Consider the following 21,503-nt stretch of genomic DNA (forward strand, 5'->3'; position numbering starts at 1 on the left):
TCGAAGGCCTCTATCATTGCTATCTCCGCTGCAATCATTGTCCATGCTTCACTTCCGTATAGGAGCATACTCCAAATGTAGGTTCTTGTAAATTGTTTTCTGACTTCCATATTTAAGTTTCCGCTGCAAGCCGGTCTCTCTTTTGGTGGAATGCTCTCTTCGAATGGACTGTCCTGCTTTCTTTCTTGCTTCTCCCGTCACTGGTGATACTGGCTCCCAAATAACAGAAGTAATCCACCTCCACCAGTGTTTTCTTCCCTATTTTAATGTTAGTTCTGACATCTTCTCTTCTGTGGCATGTTATATCTTGGTTCTCTTAGTATATATTTTCCCTTGATATTTATCAATTGACTTATCCATATTAACCAGAATATTTTTCAAATCCTACTCTGTGTATGTTATGAAGGCTATGTCGTCGGGAAACCTTAGCATGCTAATTTTTCCTCCATGGATATTCAATGCCAAAGCCTTTTCTTTGATTTCATTAATTGTTTTCTCGATGTAAACGTTGGAAACTACGGGTGACAAGAATATTCATGTACATAAATTGGGTGAAAAAAAGCTTTAAAACTTCACGGGAGTTTAAACACGAAATAAAACTCCCGTAGCTACGCCACTGGTGCTACAACACTAACGAATATTTTCATGTACTGCCACCGTGTCCCCATTCTAATGCTCTTTGAGCAAAGTAGTGGCCATGGATACCGTATTTTCTTGGGCTGTACGATGCTTCTGTCAGCTGTGCTTCTTTCATCCGAGATAAAGTTACCCCCTAGGTAAGTACAGTTGCTCCAATATCTTTCCTTTGGGGTGATTTTGGACATAGCAGCAATTGGTTTTTGTCTTACTTGTTTTCATTATCTACTTCAGGAACACTTTTTTAATTAGTTGAATGCGTTCTGTGGATCACTTTCGTTTCCTATTAAGACCGCTATGCATGGTGAATGATCACGCAGAATGATCATACGAAAGAAATCATTCGCCGTTTATAACAGAGATATTTGCGAATGAACCATCATGGCATGATCATTAAGTAACTATTAGAAAATGTTTTATTTTGCTCGCATGATCCCGTGAATGATGGCATGATCATACAGCATGATCATTCGCATGATCATTCACCGTGTATAGCGGCCTTACAATATCATTGGTAAATGCAAATCGCGGCACGTTGATTTCTTCTCCGTTCACCTGATTCCTTGATAAAATTTTCTCCAATGTCTTCCATTGCTTACTCCACATACATATCAAAGATTTCTCGTGATATATTACATCCCTTCACATATTTTTTTAATCCTTCATTAATCTTCTATTCTGCGTTCGTATTGTGGTCACCGGATCGCGTTAGAAGCAGCAGTTGATTCTTTTTAAACTCTTACCCCTTTATCCTACATTAGCAGTGTCCCATCCTGATATCTAATGTGCTTATATCTAGGCTTCTTTAATACTCTTCTATAAGCCTTACTTCTGCTTATAAGTATTTCTTCTTTATGCTATATGCTGTTCCCAATTTCTCCAGCATTATATTGTTGTCACTGGTTCCTCCGAAGATTTTGATCCATAATTCTTTGGCCTTTCACGATATTCTGGCTACTTGATTCCTCAGTCTTTCATAAAGCCTTTCTTGCTCTTCATTTTTTGTCTTCTCGTGCTTACTCTGCCTTTTAATGTCAATACGCTACCAGGGCTTTAATAAGTTCAGTTATCCGAGGTTTCTTGATTGTACCTGGTTTACTTACTAATTTTATTCCCCTACTTCAACAATGATATTGTTCCTATTCCAAGTATGGCGAACAGATCGTATTTCAATGCATTAAATTTACGGGTTCCGTCACCTACAGCACAGTGGTGAAATACCGACATCAAAATGACAACGTGGGCGGAAACCGCAAATCTACCCTACTGATACCTGAGCGTCGCCAAAATTTGCGTCAAATTCCAATAAACTAAGTATTTTTGAGAAATACTTTACGCGGGTATTAAAACTCCCATCCTTGCAAATGGCGGCTAAATGATCTCACGGTCAAATATTGTCATCTTTGTAGATCTATGAATTCTGGGGGAGAATTTCTCCCGTTGCCCCCGTGAACCCTAACACCTTCACCTAAGTATCGGAATAGAATAGTAGAACCCACGTTCTGGTTCAGAAAATTTCTCGTCATTCCCTCGTGGCTGTAGGATCCATTTAGGAGGCCTCCCAGACTGTTCAGACCTCTCTGCAATGCAAACACCGCGTAACAATCCCAAATCAAATAAGCGAACGAATCATCTCCCACGAGGGCACAAGGTGGCGAGATTCAAGTTCGTTTGAGGCTAATCTATTTACCCAAGCTTCTTCTGGCGGACGAGTTATTTTACCAACTCTCACAGTTACAATCATCTATTCTTTCATTACAAAATAAGCAAACACATGAACAATACCAAAGTCTAATTTTTTTCATTACAAGTGTCAAATATATTTTTTTTTTATATTATCAGTGACATGGATAGTTTGAAGCGTGACGTCGTGATATTTCTTCATGTTGAATCAAAAACCGTGCAGATTTCACATAAATGATTTAAAGATCGACCAATTTCGTCGCTGTAAACAAAGTCAGGTCATTACCCTGACAAATCTCTCGGCGGCAGAAAAAGTTAAGGCGGAGTTAAAATTTTGTTCGGAATCTACAAGGTTTTTTCATTCAAATGATTTTGGAATCACTATCGAATATAATTTTGCAGGCAATATTGATGCCAAAACCTTCCTTACTCCTTGAATTTTCTATTTCAGCTTTTCAGTCTGTACTTACCAACGCACTAATTATAGTCACATAAAAATGTTTGAACTTATGCAAAACTCAATTTTTTTAGAAAAGCGTTTTATACAATTATATTCCTGTATTTAGTTACTCTGTATACTTAAACTGAAATGTTGTGACAGAAACACCAAAAATATGAATTAAGTGTGAATAAAATAAAATATTAGAACGTAATACCATATTTAATTTCTATAAGTGCTTCCCATAGCATTGAGGTACAGACAGTAACTTTTAATTTTTAAATAAAACTAAGCGACTGACATTTTAACTTTTGAAAAATTTCAAACGAATAAATCACTAACCACAGTAGAAGATAAAAAGGAGCCCAAGAGGAAATAACCTGAGATAATGGGTAATAATAATCTAGGATTAAATCAAAAGAAAACAGTCAAGTTCAAATTAATTAGACGAGGATGAGGATCCATTTTATCCCTCAACCCGATTCAATTAGAGCTAATTATTTTCTTTGCTCTCGCAGGAACATTTTGTTCACTTCTCATAGCGCAACTTTAAAGGCGAATGATCTACTCCAGGGTTGAGTTTCAAAGAGCTGGATAGACCACGAGTTTAAAAATAATATGAGAATATAATATTTAGAAATCAACAGATAGGGATACAGGTTGGAGAAAAGTAGAGAAATCTCAAGAAAATTTCAATGGAGATGAAAAAGTTGGAGTTGGAGTAGTGAGAATAAGTTGAAATTTGAATAAATAAATCTTTATGTATCATAGAGGCATTGGGGCATATGTATGTATAATAAAATTTCGTCGATTACAAAATTTGGTGCATTTTATTTTCTCGAGTGATTTGGAGGGAGAGTGTTTGTAAAAGATAATTAAATGAGGTAATAAAAAGATGAGGTGTGTAAAATAGTTTTATTTAAATATTTGATTAAGTAGTGGCAGTAATTTCTCACTAAAGTAACAAAATTAATGACGTGCATATATCCTTTCCACTTATTGGAGGAGTGGCAGTACTTCTGTTTACCGAATTCCAGTGAAATGGGACACTTTGACTTATTCAACACCCACGCCGCACGAAAGAAGAAACAAGGAAAAGGCTTTTCAAGTACAGACATTGCTCAATAATACCCTTGATTTCACCATCAGAATATCCCCACGTGTGAAGGCATTTGATTCTTGGTTACCGGATGCATTCAATACAAAAATTGGAAGAAAAATGAGAAGTTTATCGGAATTGAGTCCTGAAAATCGGTAAAAATGAACGAAAGGAGATGATTGAGACATAATGATACTACATGAAACCATCATTGCTCTCTTCGAAGGCTCTGAAACCCGATTTTGTGTATTGACGGTGGGTGATGATCCTTAAACCCAGAAAAAACTGCTTAAATCTTGAATAATGGGTTTCTTGAGAAAAAAACTGCGTGCTCTTGAAACTTCCAACTTCAAACAATAGATTATCCAATAACATTATTCCACCTACGACTTTCTCGATTGAGTATTCGTTCTTATTTTTGGCATAAAAATGTAATTTGGAGAAAATCAAGGGAAATATATGGAACATTAATCATTAAATTATTCATGAATTCACCTTATGCCAATGCTACTTAATGCTTTTATACTAATGGTGCATGTATTTGAAAAAAAATAGCTACGTTAGATCCCTAGCAATCATTAATTTACTGCATATCTTCTCATCGTCATAGCATACATGAGGTATCTATTGAAATTCAATTGGTAGGAGAGACTTAATTTTATATTTACATACATTGAGGTGGTGGCTTACTGTTTACAGGAAGTTACATAGGTATAGGATACATGAGGTATCTATTGAAATTCAATTGGTAGGAGAGACTTAATTTTATATTTACATACATTGAGGTGGTGGTTTTCTGTTTACAGCAAGTTCAGTATAATTATCCCGCTGCCAACGTGCATATAATATATCAAGCTTTGAGTGTATTTTGAGTGTATTTGAGTATAAAACTGCAAAGTAAAAAAGATCTGATAGGAATTCAACGTATTTCATATCGGTATAAAATATTTATCCTTAATAGGGTAAAAAAAAAACAAAAATTTTTTTTGCAAGAATACATTCTTATTACACGTATTGATCACGCGAGGAATATATCCTGAAAATGTAATGAATGCATCAACATGAATTTGGAATATTCATTCAGTAATATGCGTAAGTGAGTGAATCAGTCAGTCAGTGAGGACGCATTTCTTTGTACAGCAGTTAACCGTATTAATACTCAAGATAACTTCATGCTTATTAGACTTCCACTGATATTTTAATCTATACAGCAGAAAAATCAAAAGAAAGCATCTATTCGGTGTTTAAATGTATTCGAGTTTATCAGTGTTTAATTAAATCTGAGGTTAGATGAGTGCGCATATAATTTTCATTTAAAAAATTTGCATTCTGTATTCATTAAAAAATCAACGTAGATAACAGTGCTGAGTTTGAAACCAAAGGCTTGCATTCCGACTTCATTATGGCCCATTTGAAGTTTTTGAAGTCTCTAAAGAAAGACATTCAGCAGAAAATCAACAAAAAGAAGACTAAAATATTAGTTTGCAGCAAAAGAGAGGAGGCTAAAACAAACATCAACCTAGGAAAACATAAGCTTGAAGAGGTGGACGAGTTCTCTTACCTGAGCCGAATTACCAGCGATGGACGGAGCAAGAAAGAAATACACAGTAGAATAGCGCAGGCGAAGAGGGCTTTCTACAAAAAGAAGAATCTTCTTACAGCTGAAAATACCAGCATAGAAGTAAGGAAACAATTCATCAGATGCTACATATGGAGTATGTTTCTCTATGGAAGCGAGGCTTGGACGTTGACAGCAGCAGAGAAGTCAAGAGTGGAAGCATTCGAAATATGGTGCTACCGAAGAATGATGAAGATAAAATGGATTGACCGTGTAAGTTACGAGAAAGTGCTAAGAAGAGTGGGAGAAAAGAGAAGCCTCCTAAAAACATTAAGCAGAAGAAGGGACAACTTAGTTGGCCACATTTTGAGGCACGATGGTCTGATGAAGACAATCGTTGAAGGACAAGTGGAAGGGAAAAAGGGCTAGGGATGGCCCCGAATGAGTTATATAGGACAAGTTATAAAGGATGTAAAAGAGAATAAATATGTAGCTATGAACAGATTAGCGGATAGGAGAGAGAAATGGAGAGCTGCGTCAAACCAATCTTAGGATTGTTGACTAATGATGATGAAGAAAGAAAGACATGGATCGATACTAAAAAAAACCCCTTGCTGTCAATATGGCAAATTCAAAAGTTAAAACGCTTCAATCAGTGATAAAGCTGGAATCATTACAGTGGTACTGATTGCTTTCGGGATGAAAGACTTTCCTAGCATGGAAACGTTGAAAATAACGGTAAGAGTAAAATAAGATGCCACTCGCTCGAATGGAATTGCACGATAAGCACCAATGGAGCACATTCACTGACGATTTCATCAGGGTTTTACTGAAGAAGAAGCAGAAAAAAACATAATATCCCCTAAAAGAAAACTTATTAAGATTTCCAAAATGGAAGAAAGACCTAGCACAATCATAAAATATCAATGGAATTTGAAAGATGAGAGAGACAATTTGAAGATCCAAAGAGGCTCTTCATAAAATGTGTGATAGCAACCAATAAAAAAATTGACGATCAGAACTTATTTTATAGAAAGTCATAAAATAATGAGGAAAACGGTTATATATTTTCCTATATAGTTAATAATAATGAAAGCTTTAGTAATGATTCAAGTGTATGAGTAGCTGAAAAATACATGAGAAAATTTTAAATTAGCTGAACTTTCTATGTTCTTTGTTTAGTTTACTAATTAAATTCTTGGAAGATAGAGCTTCGACGTAATTTTTCCATCCAAGCAGTACTTCAGTGCCTCCTCAAATAAAATATTGTGTGCAACATTGGTGCAATGAATTGAACACGTAAGTTTTTTCATTCAGGCAATGCATCCTAGAATAAAATGTTGGGTCCGATGTTTATATGTTGAATTGCTTGTGCAATGCAATCAACACCATGTATTAAAAATAAAAATATAAACCAGGTATTTTGTGCAGTTGGATTTTTAAATTTCATATAATTTATTTTCTTTTTTATTAATTGTAATTGATAGCTATTCGATATTTATTAACATTCGATCACTATTCTAAAATAAAATTCATTTCAATTTCACATTAATTGACGCTACAAAAATCCAAAACGTTGTTTACCAGAACTTTATCTGGATTTAGTTATTTTGAATCATCCGAATGGTGAAATTATAAGTACAACATGTATGTACGTTTTTCCAAATTGTAACGTCATTCAAAATGATTTTATTAACGCATACTAATTCCATAAGACATCATGGTTAATTAGATGACGATTAAGGTATCCTTCAATGCTTCATTCACTCAGCATTCATCACTACTAAGTCTACTTTTCACAGATGGCCGTTCAAGGGAATTTAATTTCGCTACTTTAATCCTGAAGGATTAAAATTCAAGGCATTCACTAGGGCGAGTTATATTTTTCTGAAAATCGGATTTTCTTCCGAAGATTCCATTAATTTTTCCAAGGATTGAATTCTTAGCTAACGACCAACGGACTAAAAGCCATCATTTCATTTTCTGGTCATGGTTCTTACTTGCATTGTCCAATAAGGCATGAAAAAAAGGAGATTCGAATTCTATCATTCATTTCCCTTCCTCCTCCAGCACTATCTCAATTCCGACCTACGTTCCTTCAATTCACTCCGGCCGACCCAAAGGGCAGCACTGTATACGTGACGCGAGTGACAATGACTGCTGTGCTAACGGGACGAAAGTAAAAGGGTTCGAGGCCCTCGTCCTTTACTTTCAATCATCTTCATTCTCTTCCTGCCTCCACTTCCTCTCCTTTCAGAGTCGCCCTGCCGTTCACCACGTCCAATCAGGGTGTCTTCATTCCTTTTTCTCTCTCTCTCTTCACCTCTTCATCATTGACCTTCTTTCTCATTGCCGAGGCTTGTTTCCATCCAAAAGGAATCTTAACGGGCTTGGCCAAAAATCCTTTCCCAATCTTTGATCCCGTGAGTGATAACATGAGCTTAAAGACTTTGAGATACGAGCATGGCGTAATTAAGGCATTTACTATTTAAAGTGCAATATGCAAGCATTATATTATTCGCAGAAAAGTTTCTCGGGTTTTCCACCGGTTGATGTCGTCCATGTCTCCTGAAGTTTCGATCCGCGACTTGCTGATCATCCTCAGGGGATCTTCCGAATCATTCATCATGACTACATAAAATAATAATGAAGTATCCTGTCAAATAAGACGGTAATGAAACATTTATTTCGGCTAGGCAAACATTAAACTAAGAATTTTATATTCTTACTCTCACGTGGTAGCTAATAGTAGATAATTAGAAACAAGAAGCAGAAATAAGATTTTAACATAGCGAAACCAAATGGCTGACTCAAATATATGCTTCATATTTCCTTAAGGAAGTTACTGAAAGATATTCTCAATTGTAGGGTTATGTTTTATTGGTTCGAATAACTATAACTACGTAATAAAAATGCTGATGAAATCACTCAAAATTGGTTTCATTATAATCTCCATTGCTTGAGTAGGCGTCAAAACGTTGGGTTCCTCTGTGCCGATTAGTTATTTGAGACAGTGAAAACATAAACATTGCCTCAACTCGTTATTTCTGATTTTTCAGCAAACAAATATTATTATGTCAGAAATTGTATGGCCATGTATTTCACCCACCTCAGAGGAAAAGAAAGAAAATTGATTCACATGACTACCTTCCAAATTACAAAAAATGATGCTCGTTCCATTTGCTAACATGCCACCCGAAACAAGTAGATTTTATTTCTTCTTCTTCCCACCGTTTTCCCCTTTATTACACTTAGGAATACGAGTGATATATAAAAGTCCAATTTCACGATCAAGGGAAATCAAGAAAATATAAATATATTCCATTCCAACACACAATGAAATGAGCTGATGGATGAAGTTCTTCCTTGGTAGAATAGTGTGCTTTGAATTAAAGTTTTGCTATTATTGCAACCAGAAAATACCTGTTACTGAACTGTTGCACAATTTTATAAACACGAAGTACATTAGGAAGAAGTATTCGTAAATATTATATTCTCCATGTTGCGTATTTAAGCCTGTGATTATGCAACTAACAATACTCTCAGATCTATGGTCTGGCATAACCTTCAGGATACGGTAAATTCAGGATTGGATGAATAAATAGGCAATATAATTGAATGTTAAGAGAGAAGTCAGAAGAAGGAAAAGTACTCTATACTAATACGGAAGGTAAAAAAACTAGTTTTCAAGGAAAACTGTTCGAGCACAGCAAATCAAGTACAAGCGTCTATTAAACTTTGGATCTCAACGATCCCATAGCTTAAATTACGTTACGCAAGTATTGAAAGTTAATTATCTTGCATGGTCAACATAGTTGAAAATTATTCAATTCTTTGCTATATGTGAATATTTCTAAATATATGATTGAGAAGAAGAAGTATTAAAAGAAATGGTATTCCTTAAAGTTTAGCAGCTTTCCTGTTTCGATGTACGCCCTTAGAGCAATAACATCGACAACCAGTTGCACAAACATTTCCTTTGCTGGAAAGCTAAAAACTTAATGTTCCAAGAATTTAAAATATAAATCACTTAATGAAATTAGAAATTTGTAGATCATAACCGGATTAACTGTGGTAGCAAATTTCTACCGTGCTGAAAATTTTAGATAAAACTTAGCAGATGAAAGGTTCGGTTTTCCGTTTAAAAATTACGAAGGATTCGATCGATTTTGTCAATGTTAAGTAACCATTCTCATAATTGAAATTTATACAAAATAGTTTTTAAAAAACTATGACAATCTAAAGGAATAAACCTGAAAAAGAGGTAAACAGAAATTCTCCTAGAAAAAGGACGATTTCAACTTCAAAATTTGAGTCTTCTAAACCTTTTCCAGTCGAAGTGATACACACTTACCACACCTCTTTTTGCTAGGAATTTTTGTGTTAGAATAATAGATATAAAAGTGTACCAAATGCAGGAAACGAAGTCTGTAACACACTCACCATTCATCCATAATAAACTAAGAGGATTAATGATTACGGCAGCAAACAAGTTGGCGTTAAACTCACCTCAGCCTCGTCCTGAGAACCGGAGTATAGCTTCTCGAGCAGTTGACGCATTTCCGGCGTGAAGCAGGGCGTGTAATTGGTCCACCCGTGTCCACTGCTGCCCAGGCTCACGCCGCCGTCTCCGCTTCCAATCCCACCCCCGTCCCCTAAGCTACCCCCATGGTCTATGCCCTCGGCCCCTGCGGCGATGTCGTCCGCGTGCGAACCCCCGAGACCCGGCGTCTTGCCTTCCCATCGGCCGTTCACTCCACACCGCTTGATGGCGAACTCTGAAAAGATAAGCAATGACGAGAAGTGAGTGAATTGGGTGAAAGAAAATAGAGATATAAACACTATGCAAAGGTTGAAAAAAGTTGCTCAATATGCTTTACCTTGGCATAAATGTAGAAAAAAAATCAGAAATGGTAAATGGTTGGCAATAAAATAAAAGTCCCACATGACCAGGATTCAGACCCAGTTCTCCTTGTTGCCAATTGTCCCAACCGTATTCATAAATGATATTTTTTGGAACTTATCTGATTTTAAATGGATAATTAGAAGTCTTGTGTATCTCTTTACTTTTGAAATAGGTACATAATTAATTTTGTACCACTTTATATTAATATGGCCAACATTGTAATCCATCCCAACCGCATTCATAAATGATATTTTTTGGAACATTTCTGATTATAAATGGATAATTAGAGGCCTTGTGTATCTCTTTACTTTTGAAATAGGTACATAATTAATTTTGTACCACCTTATTTTAATATGGCCATCATTGTAATCCATCATAATCTAATGACATGCTGCTAAAGACAGAACAGCAAAACTGATATTATTCGCTGAATTCTGTTTGCGAACTACCGTATTCATAGCATAACATTCTAAATGAAAAAGTAAAAATTGAATTGTTTGATCATGTCCTGCAATCATCACAAACATTTTTTGCAATAGAATTTAATTATGTAGCTGAAAACAAATTAACATTTGAATCTATAAAAACTTCATAATTTTGAAAGTGCTTCGCTTTTAGTTTCATAAATGGCCATGAACCAGATTATTCAGTAAAACAAATTTTTCATGCAGCAAATTAAGTCAAAGTCAATTAATAGATAGAAATTCTACCAGAAAAAAATATTTCAATAACGGAAAATAAGTTTATATTTGGGCCACGATGTGCACCTAAATGAGTTACAAAATTCCGGGTACCCAGTGAGTAGTTAAATATGAACCGGAGAATTAAAAATAATCATAACTCTCCGTATGCGTAGGCAGTATCAAAAAAACATCGGACGACAATTTTTTCTCATATACGAAAAAACATACCTACTGGTCTAAATTAAGGCATTAGGGCATGAAATTCCCCGTATTATGATGCATATCCAAATAGCATATGAATAGATACGGTGGTAACTGTTTGTATGCATTAATTTACCGCCTGTCTATGATTAAATCCAGGCAAGGACACGAAGGAAGGGATAGAAGTTACACAAATCACTTCCAAAGCGATGGAGGACATTTGAGCGGGAATTGTCTCAGAAAAATATTTGTGATGACGAGTGCAATAGCCATGGAGATATTTTTTCACCTGGATTTTAAAAACTATCCCGTCCGGAAGCTTCAACTTAAGTGAAACTGATTATGGCATTTATTCGCCAATCGTCTGTGCGAGTTATATCCCTCGGTACCACAAGTAATAGAATAATAAATTGTACATAAGAATATTTCAGGTTTAAGTTAATGGAAATAATGTAGACTGTGGAAACGTTTACAAACTTTTTCTTGATATTAGCTATATATTACCCACGGAGCACAACTTGCATTACGTCATATCTGAATTCAGCTAATGGAAAACAGAGTTATACAGTCACACGTGTCACAAAGGAACATTTTTCATTGTTCAGCACCCACGTCATATACTAAGTCTTTTTGTAAAACCTTAGACAAGAATAAACCGCTGGAGGATGTTTATCAGATGCTATTTCACCTGGCATAAGTAAGAGTGAGAGGGGTAAAGAATGAAAAAAGATTGTCGCATTTTCAGCATTTCATTCCCAGCCTCTTATCACATGCATTCGTACCCTTTATCACTCTCATCCTCCTATGCCCGCAATACAAAGCGCCCGCTCTCACCCGCGCTGCGATGATCAACGGTAAAGTCTCGCGCCCTTTTAAAATCCTCCCACGACACTTCCCCTATCTTCGCTCCACGCTTCCTTCACAGCCTGGATTCCGTCTCCGCGGAAAAAGTTGGAAGCTCTGCCGCCATGCGGGAAGGGATGGGAACTCGTTTCCTGTCCCTCGGGAGCCGTTTTCACCGCTCAAAGGAGCGCTTAAAACCCCCATTGCCGTCAACATCCCATCTTTCCGACAGAACAGACGCAAGGGACGAGTTATGGGTGAAGAATTTGGACAAAAGGGGTCCTGACGAGGGGCTGTGTTTAACACTCGTGGCCAGGGGTGGATTTGGGTGTGATGAATGTTTCATGAAGCAATATAGTTTGCGCAATAAAATATCTGTGACATGCAGAGACAATAAATGGTTTTTAAGAGAACGAATAAATCCCTCTCGATTGAATGTTCCCCGTTTGTATTGCCGATATTTATTCGAGTTAAACATTGCTTGCCTAAAATATAAAATGCCATTTTGATCTTTTCAAACAATAGAGACTGGACCTTTTTGTATTAATTTATTTCCAACATCCTGTCAATAGGACATAATCGCCTTTACAGCGGGGGTTCCAACATTAAAAATTCACAGCAGAAACATTTATTCGTTCAATTGTATTAGGCTCTACTACGTGGAAATTAATACACGAAAATGACAAGGAGACTTCGTTGATTTCCACAGATTTATTTCGTCCGTACGACATGTTTCGAACCACAGAGATCATTATCAAGTACCATTATCAAGTACTTGATAATGACCTCTAAGGTTCGAAACATGTCGTACGGACTCAATGAATCTGTGGAAATCAACGAAGTCTCCTTTTCAGAAGCATTCATGCCCTTAATAGCAGCAACCTATCCAGGCAGGACTAGATTCCACGACCTTTGCTTTGGCAGGTAAGGACTATAACCCACCGCTACCGAGGAATTATTTTATGATGTTAAATCACTGATTAAAATTTTTTAAAGCGTTGCTTAAATGTTGCCATTAGCTGAAAACCTCGAAGAAATGAACTAATATCAGTCTCCTAAAGAACGCTTTGACATTTGTTTGGTACAGGTTACTATTGCCATACACGTTTTAAAAAATCCTGAGAATTTTATATCCATGATAAACTCAAACATTGCAGTCAAAATTCTTTTTCTACTTTTTCTCAAACGATTCATGCAAAGTAGAAAAGTATGTCTCAAGTAAGTACAAGCGCATAATGGTCTAAGAAGCCCAAGTTTACATGACGGATCTTATTCATGTGGCATTCGTTTATTTTCATAAGAGCCGAGAGATGAAGAGGTGTGGTTAAAAATTTAAGTCATTTTTTGTATATGTACGTATATATGTCCACTGATGCCCCTGATTACCCCAAAAATCTTATGTAGGCGTATGAGCTTTGTCATGAATAAACAAGACCGAACGGTAAATATGAAATACAGTCGAATTCGCAGGGAATGAGTATCTGACCACCAGTTGGCTGGATTAGCTCTTTAAACAAAGAAGATATGGTGGAAAAAAATAATTTATGCCCCTAGGGAAAATTATATTGAATCGAGAGGAATCGAAGCACAAGCTGAGAGAAGCCAAAAAATACAATGAAATTTACGCATCCACTTGGGTTTTCGATACCGTAGAACGACAGAAACTAGATTTATTGTCGGAAATTGGGGTCCCTTCCCTCCTTTTCCAATGATTAAGCCTTACAATATCTCCATTTGCCACACTTTGTTTTTTGGCTCGAAGCAAAAATATGCATGTTTTTGTTCTTTAATCAACAGTTTATCATTTGCGTGGATGAGTCCACTTACTCATTGTTCCTCTTCGGGTTTGAGTTTGCTGAAAGATTCCCGCTTCTTGAGTTTGCAACGCAGCTCCAGCTCAATAAATGCAAAACTTTGAAGAATTATGGCAGTTTTGAGGCATCAGTGTAGGCCAGGGGTTCCCAAAATTTTCAATGTAAGGACCACATTATATATTTCCCAAACAAATGCGGGCCGAAAAAAAAATAAATGCCAATCGTTTGATAACCTCAATACTTTCTGTATAAAAATCGTAAACATTAATAATATCTGGTTGGAAAAAAGGGTAAACTGATTATTCCTGCCTTTATTATTATGAAACCACATTAGTGCGACGAATGTTACTGTCGTTTTGACTTTTGAAAATTTCATCAAAATCAGGTTCTAGATTAGAGAAGCCAGTTGTTAGAATAGATTTCAAATGATCATTGTACAAATTTGCTGGATAGTTACAATTTACATAGCTCTGAATAAATCCCCAGTTTTGAATAATTCCCCAAGGCCAACTGTGCGATGATTATTTTTTCAGAGCCAACAAGCAGAGAATTTTTTGGCCGGCCGGATGAGATTATCCGCTTGGCCTGATGCGGCGCATAGGCTATAGTTTGGAGACACCTCGTGCAGGCCCTCCGTATTATAAGCAGTCTATCTGCTCACAGATTAAGATAAAATACTAACCAATGTAAAAACTCTTTTTTAAATGTAAAAATGGCTTGTTTTTCGATTTTTTATTTTCGATTTTTTACTTCACTCTTATCTGGGCATGCATTGGCCAAAAAGAGACATATGCCATTAAGAATATCAAATTCTGAGCTGTAAACACCACAAATATCAATCGGTTTTAATGTATTTTTTTCCATTTCTGAAACCAGGCGTTGACGACATATCAACATTATCCAATTTTTACTTCATATTCCGGCTCAAATTGAAGAGCTATTATTGCTAAGTCTTGTATTACATTTAATAAGTGAATGTAACTTGGTACTGCTCGTATATATAAAGTGCCATGATTTGAAGAGGAAGAAAACTGAAATGGCATAGGTATTTAAGATTTTCCACTGCGTATTATTGGGTATCCACTCTGAGTGTGCAATTCACCAACTACTTTCCTCATATTTTAATTTTACTTCTAAATACCCATCTGAAAAAATCATACGCTGCTAATTCTATGAAAACCATAGTTACTCGTGCCACCGTAAGAAAGTAAAAATAAGCCAAAGTTTTGTTTTATTCTTTCAATTTTAATTTTTCTCCAAAATCTTTGAAGTATCAGACATAAATGTAGGCAATAGATTTTACGGTTCCAAGATTTAAATATTATACTTAAATACTGTTTTGTGTACTTTACGACGGCTTAACTTCCTACTTACAAAATTCATTCAAATAAAATGCCATAAGGTAATAAAATGTATGCCTTGCATAATTATTATGTTAAGAATTTATCGATATTTTTATTTTAAAAATTCATAAATATTTTTATCTAAAACATTTATCGATCGGCTTCTTATCAAAAACATATTATTAAATGAGTACAAAGTGCCTAGATTAGTCTTTACATGAAAGCCTACATAAACTTTTTGATTTCACATTGCCAAATATTTTAAATAATGAAGGAAATTAAGCAAATGATATTGTTTCATTAAATCTATAAATTATACTATAAAATGTGTTGCTTGTAACATGAATTGCTTTAAAAAACTTCAAATTCAACCCAAAAGTTAAATTTAAAATTTGTGCCAAGTTTTGACACTCACAGATATGTACTTTCATTTTAAGGCTCTTCTAATTGCATACATGTATAAAAAAGTATGAGTTTGTTCATGGTGTTTGAAATTTATAACAATCTTCATTGTTTTTTGGTGCGAGACCTATGAGAGCTAGCTTCTACCGAGCCTTCTATCACAATAATACATTTGTTAATTGTGCTTACAACTGATTTTGTCAAATTTGACAGAGTTATTACCCATTCTTGAGCTCTATACAGGTTCCTTTAATGTTAAGTGAACACAATTGAAGCTTTGAAGAACAACCAGGACATGACCTTAGTAAAAATTACGAAAAATATGTTTAACTGTTAACCACCAAGAGATGATATGCAGCCCTGACATTAGTCGCGATCCAGCTTTTGGCATTACTATTCCCTATTATTCCGCAACTTTGTATTAATATATTTTCGTGTACAACTCCTTGGTGTTCTGAGAAAATAAAAAGATTACGTCAAGCTCCCAGGAGGCCAGTAATCCCCACCAATAACTCAACTGAGTGATGCAATGTGGGAACTTAACTATCCGTGAATAATCCCCGCATAGAAAGTAGCACGGTGTCACGCACAATATGGAAGAACTATATTTACACGAATCGTCATTGACCGAAAAGTGGGAAAAATAATTAAGAAAATGGAGTGGTCAACTAACGCACGATAAATCTTAAAATGCCAAATATAAGTTAATAAACATTGGTGACGGTAACACTTTGTTTACATCAGAGAAAATTACAAATCGTGGTTGGAATAAAATAATTTCGAAATCCATATGCATCAAAGGAGATCTGGAAGTTGAATCAAGAGCCAAGGAAAATAATGAAATTTGATAGCTTCTGATAGTGACTTTTGAATTTTTCTATTGTTTGAAACCGATTAATTAGCCAGGTACCATAACGAAGTATTCAAATATACATTGCATATTGGAGGGTGCTAAAGATACTACCTTCGTATTATTGACCTAGGTTGAGGAGTAAGAAGCTTCAAACTCAATAACTACTTGTGGGCGTCTTGATATTTCCTGGTGCAGCGTACCAAGAATTGTTTATAGCTTCGCACACATGACAGCACACAAGTGAATTCGTGACTTCACTCACTAATCTGGCTGTCAATTAAGTACAAAGAAAGGGATACTTTAGCTACCAACTGCTCATTCGTTATCTATTTAAGGTTATAAATTTAGCACTGGTCACCAAATGCTCAAATTTTTTGGAACATTCCCTTTAACTATGAAAAAAACTAAAATAATGACTTAACCAAAATCGAAAGTAGATAAATGTTTTTGATATATAAACCATCATAGGAGGTATATCTTGATTAGAAATAGAATGAAAGGTAGGATTTGAAGTAATAAAAACTTTACTTTCCCCACATGGTGATTTACTTTGTCCGACAATGGTTTCGTTACCCTGTAAAAATTGGAGTCATGACGCCGGAACGCGCCGCAATGCCGTTCCGGCACTAGTTAACAAAAGACATAGTAGTAAAACTTTTAACAATTTTGCTTCCTCAAAACTTCTAATACATGCATTTGCAGCCAAAACAAAAAAAATATAAGGAAATGTAAAAAATAACTTTAATAAAAAACTCACAGAGTAATATTTCACTTCTTGAAAAGTTAAGTTAAGTGAGTTCCGGCACTACTAATTTTGCCATGACGACAGTGTCTGTAAAATTTTCAAGTTGAGGAGACCAGGCTAATTAAGCAGTATACAATGTGTTAAAAATGGACCGGGAAGGTTCAAGGGATCTGTAATGGTCTGGGAAAATTTTCAGGTTCTGTTACAGGACCCGATAAACTTTCCACTTCACTTTTAACACTTATATATACATTATATTTATCAGTACTCCTGACCTTGAAAGTGTTACTCGGGAAAAAAATCATGGTCGGACAAAATAAATCACCATATGGAAAAAGCAAAAGCAAAAACAAAGTTTCTATTCCTTCAACTCATGCGATAAAGGAATTCCACCATATTACGCTCGCTACTATTGATTATAGAATGACATTTACTCCATAATACCTTTTAATTATTATAGGTCAATAGATACACATAATAAAATAATTAATTTAAAGAATATAACAGGATACTTGAGTAGTGGCATAGCTAGAATTTTGGAATTTTTTACCGGGGATTTCTGGGCCCTTCTTGGGTTTATGGAAAACACCCAGTATAAAGGGAGGTCCGGGGAAAAATTTGGGATTTTTGATGTTGAAAACGAGTATTTGTACGAGTATTTATTAAAATAAAGCATATGTGTTGTTGAAAGATTTACTACTATAAAAATTTTTGCGCTTCTTTAAAAGGCTCAAGGGAAGGGTAAGTGTTGTAACTCGGAAATCTCCTCTCCACCCGGTGGCTACGCCACTGCATTTGCGCAGACATATTCTACAAATATCAGTCAACTGTAAAAATTATATTAAGGACCTTGAGAAAAGCAAAGCTTTAGCCCACTCGTACTCCCGTAAAAAAAAATCCCAACACAACCAACTACGCATCACTATTTATGACTTCTCAAACACGTTTGGCGTGGGTGCGATACGCCCTCGTCACAGAAATAAATTGCTTGCTTCATTTGTTTCCTTGGCTTCCCACGTGTGTTCCTTGAAATGAATTCTGAGCAGAGCTCCAATCCAAACTCTGGGTTGTATTTTTGTTTCTTTTCCCATGCTTCTCCCTACTTTGGCTCCCTTGCTTCTTATCCTTAAGTACTCCGGAATTGGGTCGCGCCTGGGAAAGTTTGACGTTAAAACGCGGAAAGAAAAAGTAACTAATTTTTCCTTTTTTTATTCTTTTTCTCCCTCCCTAAAAACACGTCGAGACCACTCCGAGAAGGCACTTGGAATTTTTGGTAGGGATGGACTGACCTCGCTTTCTTCTCCTTCCTTATCGTGTGAACCATCCATTTTTCCTTAAAAAAAACTCTTTATTCTTAAACACTCCTCGCCTTCGTTTAAAAGGAAGTTCACTAGCCTAGAAAATGACACACGTTTTCACTACCAAGATTTTTCAGCTTATTAGTGAGGCTGATCCATACATTTTTATTTCCCCCCCGGTATTTTTCGCCTGGATTTTTTATTCCTTCCAGTTTCAAGCAACCCCGAAAGCAATCAGAATCCCTGAAGCTTTTTCCAATCACATGACCCAGTTTCTCTTCTCGATGCAAGAGGAGAAATCCTTCGCCAAAGTTCCTCCCAACCATTATATTTCCTTCTCTCAACCTTCCTTTTGTTTTTGCTCGTTAGAGAATGCTCAAATTCAAACTTTTAGTGAATTTGAAAAAAAAGAAGAGTAGATCCATTTCCTAGCTGATAAAAGAAAGTTGAACATGACTCCTCCATTAAATTCTATCGCATTCTACGATATCGTAAACGTCAAAGAAGATTGCAAAAAAAATCAGTCAAGTAAAATGTGATTTAATATGAAACACTCCCGTCAACTGAAATCGTAATCAACTACCGGTCTATTTCTGATTTTAGATCATCTCATTTGATTTGCACTTGCCACTTTATGCTCTAAGACGCTGATACAATTGAAACTAGAATATAAAACATGTAATTTATATTTTATGAATAGACATAAATTATGACTTCTTTTTCTACAGTAAGACATTAACCAAGAAGTAAAGGATCTATGATATTACCAGCCACATTAAGACACAAAATGGACTGATGATGGTAACACTCTCGGAGGAAGCGGCTGAGAGGAAAGTTAAATGAACTAGAATACATGCATAAATTTTGTAATAAAGCAGATAAACGTATATGCATCTAACTACCTATGCTATAGATTTGCCTTTCAACGATCGCAGGGTTCTTGACCGAATTTGATTTATGACTGTTCAGCTCTTCTCCAACACTCTCTATCTTCAATGTAGGATTCAACGTTGTTGCTTACAATGAAATATACATGGAAACCCATTTCACCTAAAGGTTAAAGCATTTAAAGTTAAATAAAACGGTGAAGAAAAAACTTTATCGCTAAACTAGACTTTATTCTTCAATATTAGCCCCACAAGTTATGGCCGGCACAAAAGAAATACAAATTAATCAAAATTACGATGCACGCCTGCTGATAGAAATACTCAGTAGCTTTTATCAATCTACAAGAATACTGTCAATGGAAGTGTTTAACTGATAGACGATTTGTTTAGACAGTGTACTTCAACTCGCGAAAAGAAAATGCACATTATCATCAATATAGCTACGGTAAAAAATATTTCATACCTTGCCAAATATTTGAACTTAATTTCCTACTAGAAATCGTTTTATATAGAAAGACGCGCTTAAATGAACGTTAAATATTTGCAAAAATACCATCAATGGAAGTGTTTCACAGATAAATTAGTCGGAATTGATGCAAACTCAGATAAGTCTCAAAGGAGGGATAAAATTTGTATGGATTCTTAGGGGTTTGATGATAGTGGCGGTCTAGTACCTATACACATTTAGGGAAAGTAGCACACGCTGAAATGAATGTCTAATGTTTATAATAATACATAAATTCGCGGAAAGAAAATATCTTTTTATCAGCAATCCAGCTTCAGAAAAGCGTATTGCCATTAACTTGAACTTAATTTTCAACCTGTAAGCCCTCTACAAAGAAACGCGTACCGAAATGAATATTTAATGCTTGCAAAAGTACCGTCAATGGAAGTCTTTAACAGTTAATTAGTTCAGTTTCGAGGAAAAATCAAAGATGTTTCAAAAGAGAGATAAATTTTGAAGAGATTTTTAGGGGTTTGATGAGAGTGGCCATCTGGTATACATATTAAGGGGAAGCAGTGGACAGAGGATGAGGGACGGATACAGCGCTCGGTGCCCATGAAACCACCCCTTGAATAATTCATACGCTTTAGCCTTCATCACTTGTTTGCAAAAGCCTAGGAGAGGGTATGAGAGGAATTTATAAGGGTGCCAGGGACAGAAACAGAAAAAAAGAACATACGGATCAGTTGGATGGATGTATCGGAGTAGTGGCGTAATTCTTAAGCACCCATCGTGGATGGATGCGAAAAAAAAATTAAAGGGTTTGGACTCGAGTTTGCTACTCACAACTCTCGCAAAAAGCGCTCAAAGTAACTATTGGAAGAGATTGGATTTAAGTTTCTAGTGAATGAAGTTTTTCTTCCACTCTTCATTTAAAATGAGCATGAAGTTGAGGAAATGTGGAACTTTATGGCAGCTAATGCAGTGAAATGCACATGGGGGATTCTATACATTATTCATTAATATAAAATTTATTCTTAATATTCCGATCAATTACAACCCTTAAAATGGAGTAAGTAAAATTAACTGGTAGTGAGGTTTACTCCAAAGATTATGTTATCATTAGCAGTAAAACCCGTAAATGAATAAATGAAGTATGTAACCATTCAATACCGGAGTGCAAAAATGGACAAACAAGAGAAAAATCCTCATGTTAGAGAGGAAATTGATGTGACATACTGAATATTGGAAATAAGACCGGTTCACGTTTCACAAAACACCTATAAATGACTTTACGATTCCTCCTAATTCTCTAGTTAAATCATGGCAAGAAAGGAAATATTCCTGCTTAATAAACTATTTTAATTTCTCCTGGTGAATACTATTGATGAGTCCTTCTTGGATACTTCTTCATCTTCTTCAGATGGGAGACAAGTCATCTTCGAAACGTCGGCTTCTACGAAAGAATTAACCTGCCTGAGAATCCGAGCAGAATTCATCAATTCCTACTTAAATATTGCTTGGGAAAACATGACAATTATAAAAACTATTATTGGAGAACTGATGGTTGATTAATTCTATATGGAGGTCATTTCGGCAAGAACTTGAGTTAAGAGAGACATCATACCATGTGGCATTTATTTAGTAGGAAACAGTACATATATTCAT

General features: G+C 35.7%; 1 protein-coding gene across 1 annotated transcript in view; it reads right to left on the reverse strand.

The window, feature by feature from the left end:
* The window catches only part of LOC124164440 (PDF receptor), a gene marked incomplete at its 3' end in the record, with an annotated part of 163,599 nt that overhangs the window by 87,675 nt on the left and 54,421 nt on the right, over positions 1–21,503 (reverse strand). The window contains exon 4 of the mRNA XM_046541765.1: positions 9,925–10,193. Coding sequence (XP_046397721.1) covers positions 9,925–10,193 — 269 coding nt within the window. The remainder of the gene's footprint in view (positions 1–9,924; positions 10,194–21,503) is intronic.

Source organism: Ischnura elegans, chromosome 8 (assembly GCF_921293095.1).
Source record: "Ischnura elegans chromosome 8, ioIscEleg1.1, whole genome shotgun sequence".
NCBI classification, from domain to species: Eukaryota; Metazoa; Arthropoda; class Insecta; order Odonata; family Coenagrionidae; genus Ischnura; species Ischnura elegans.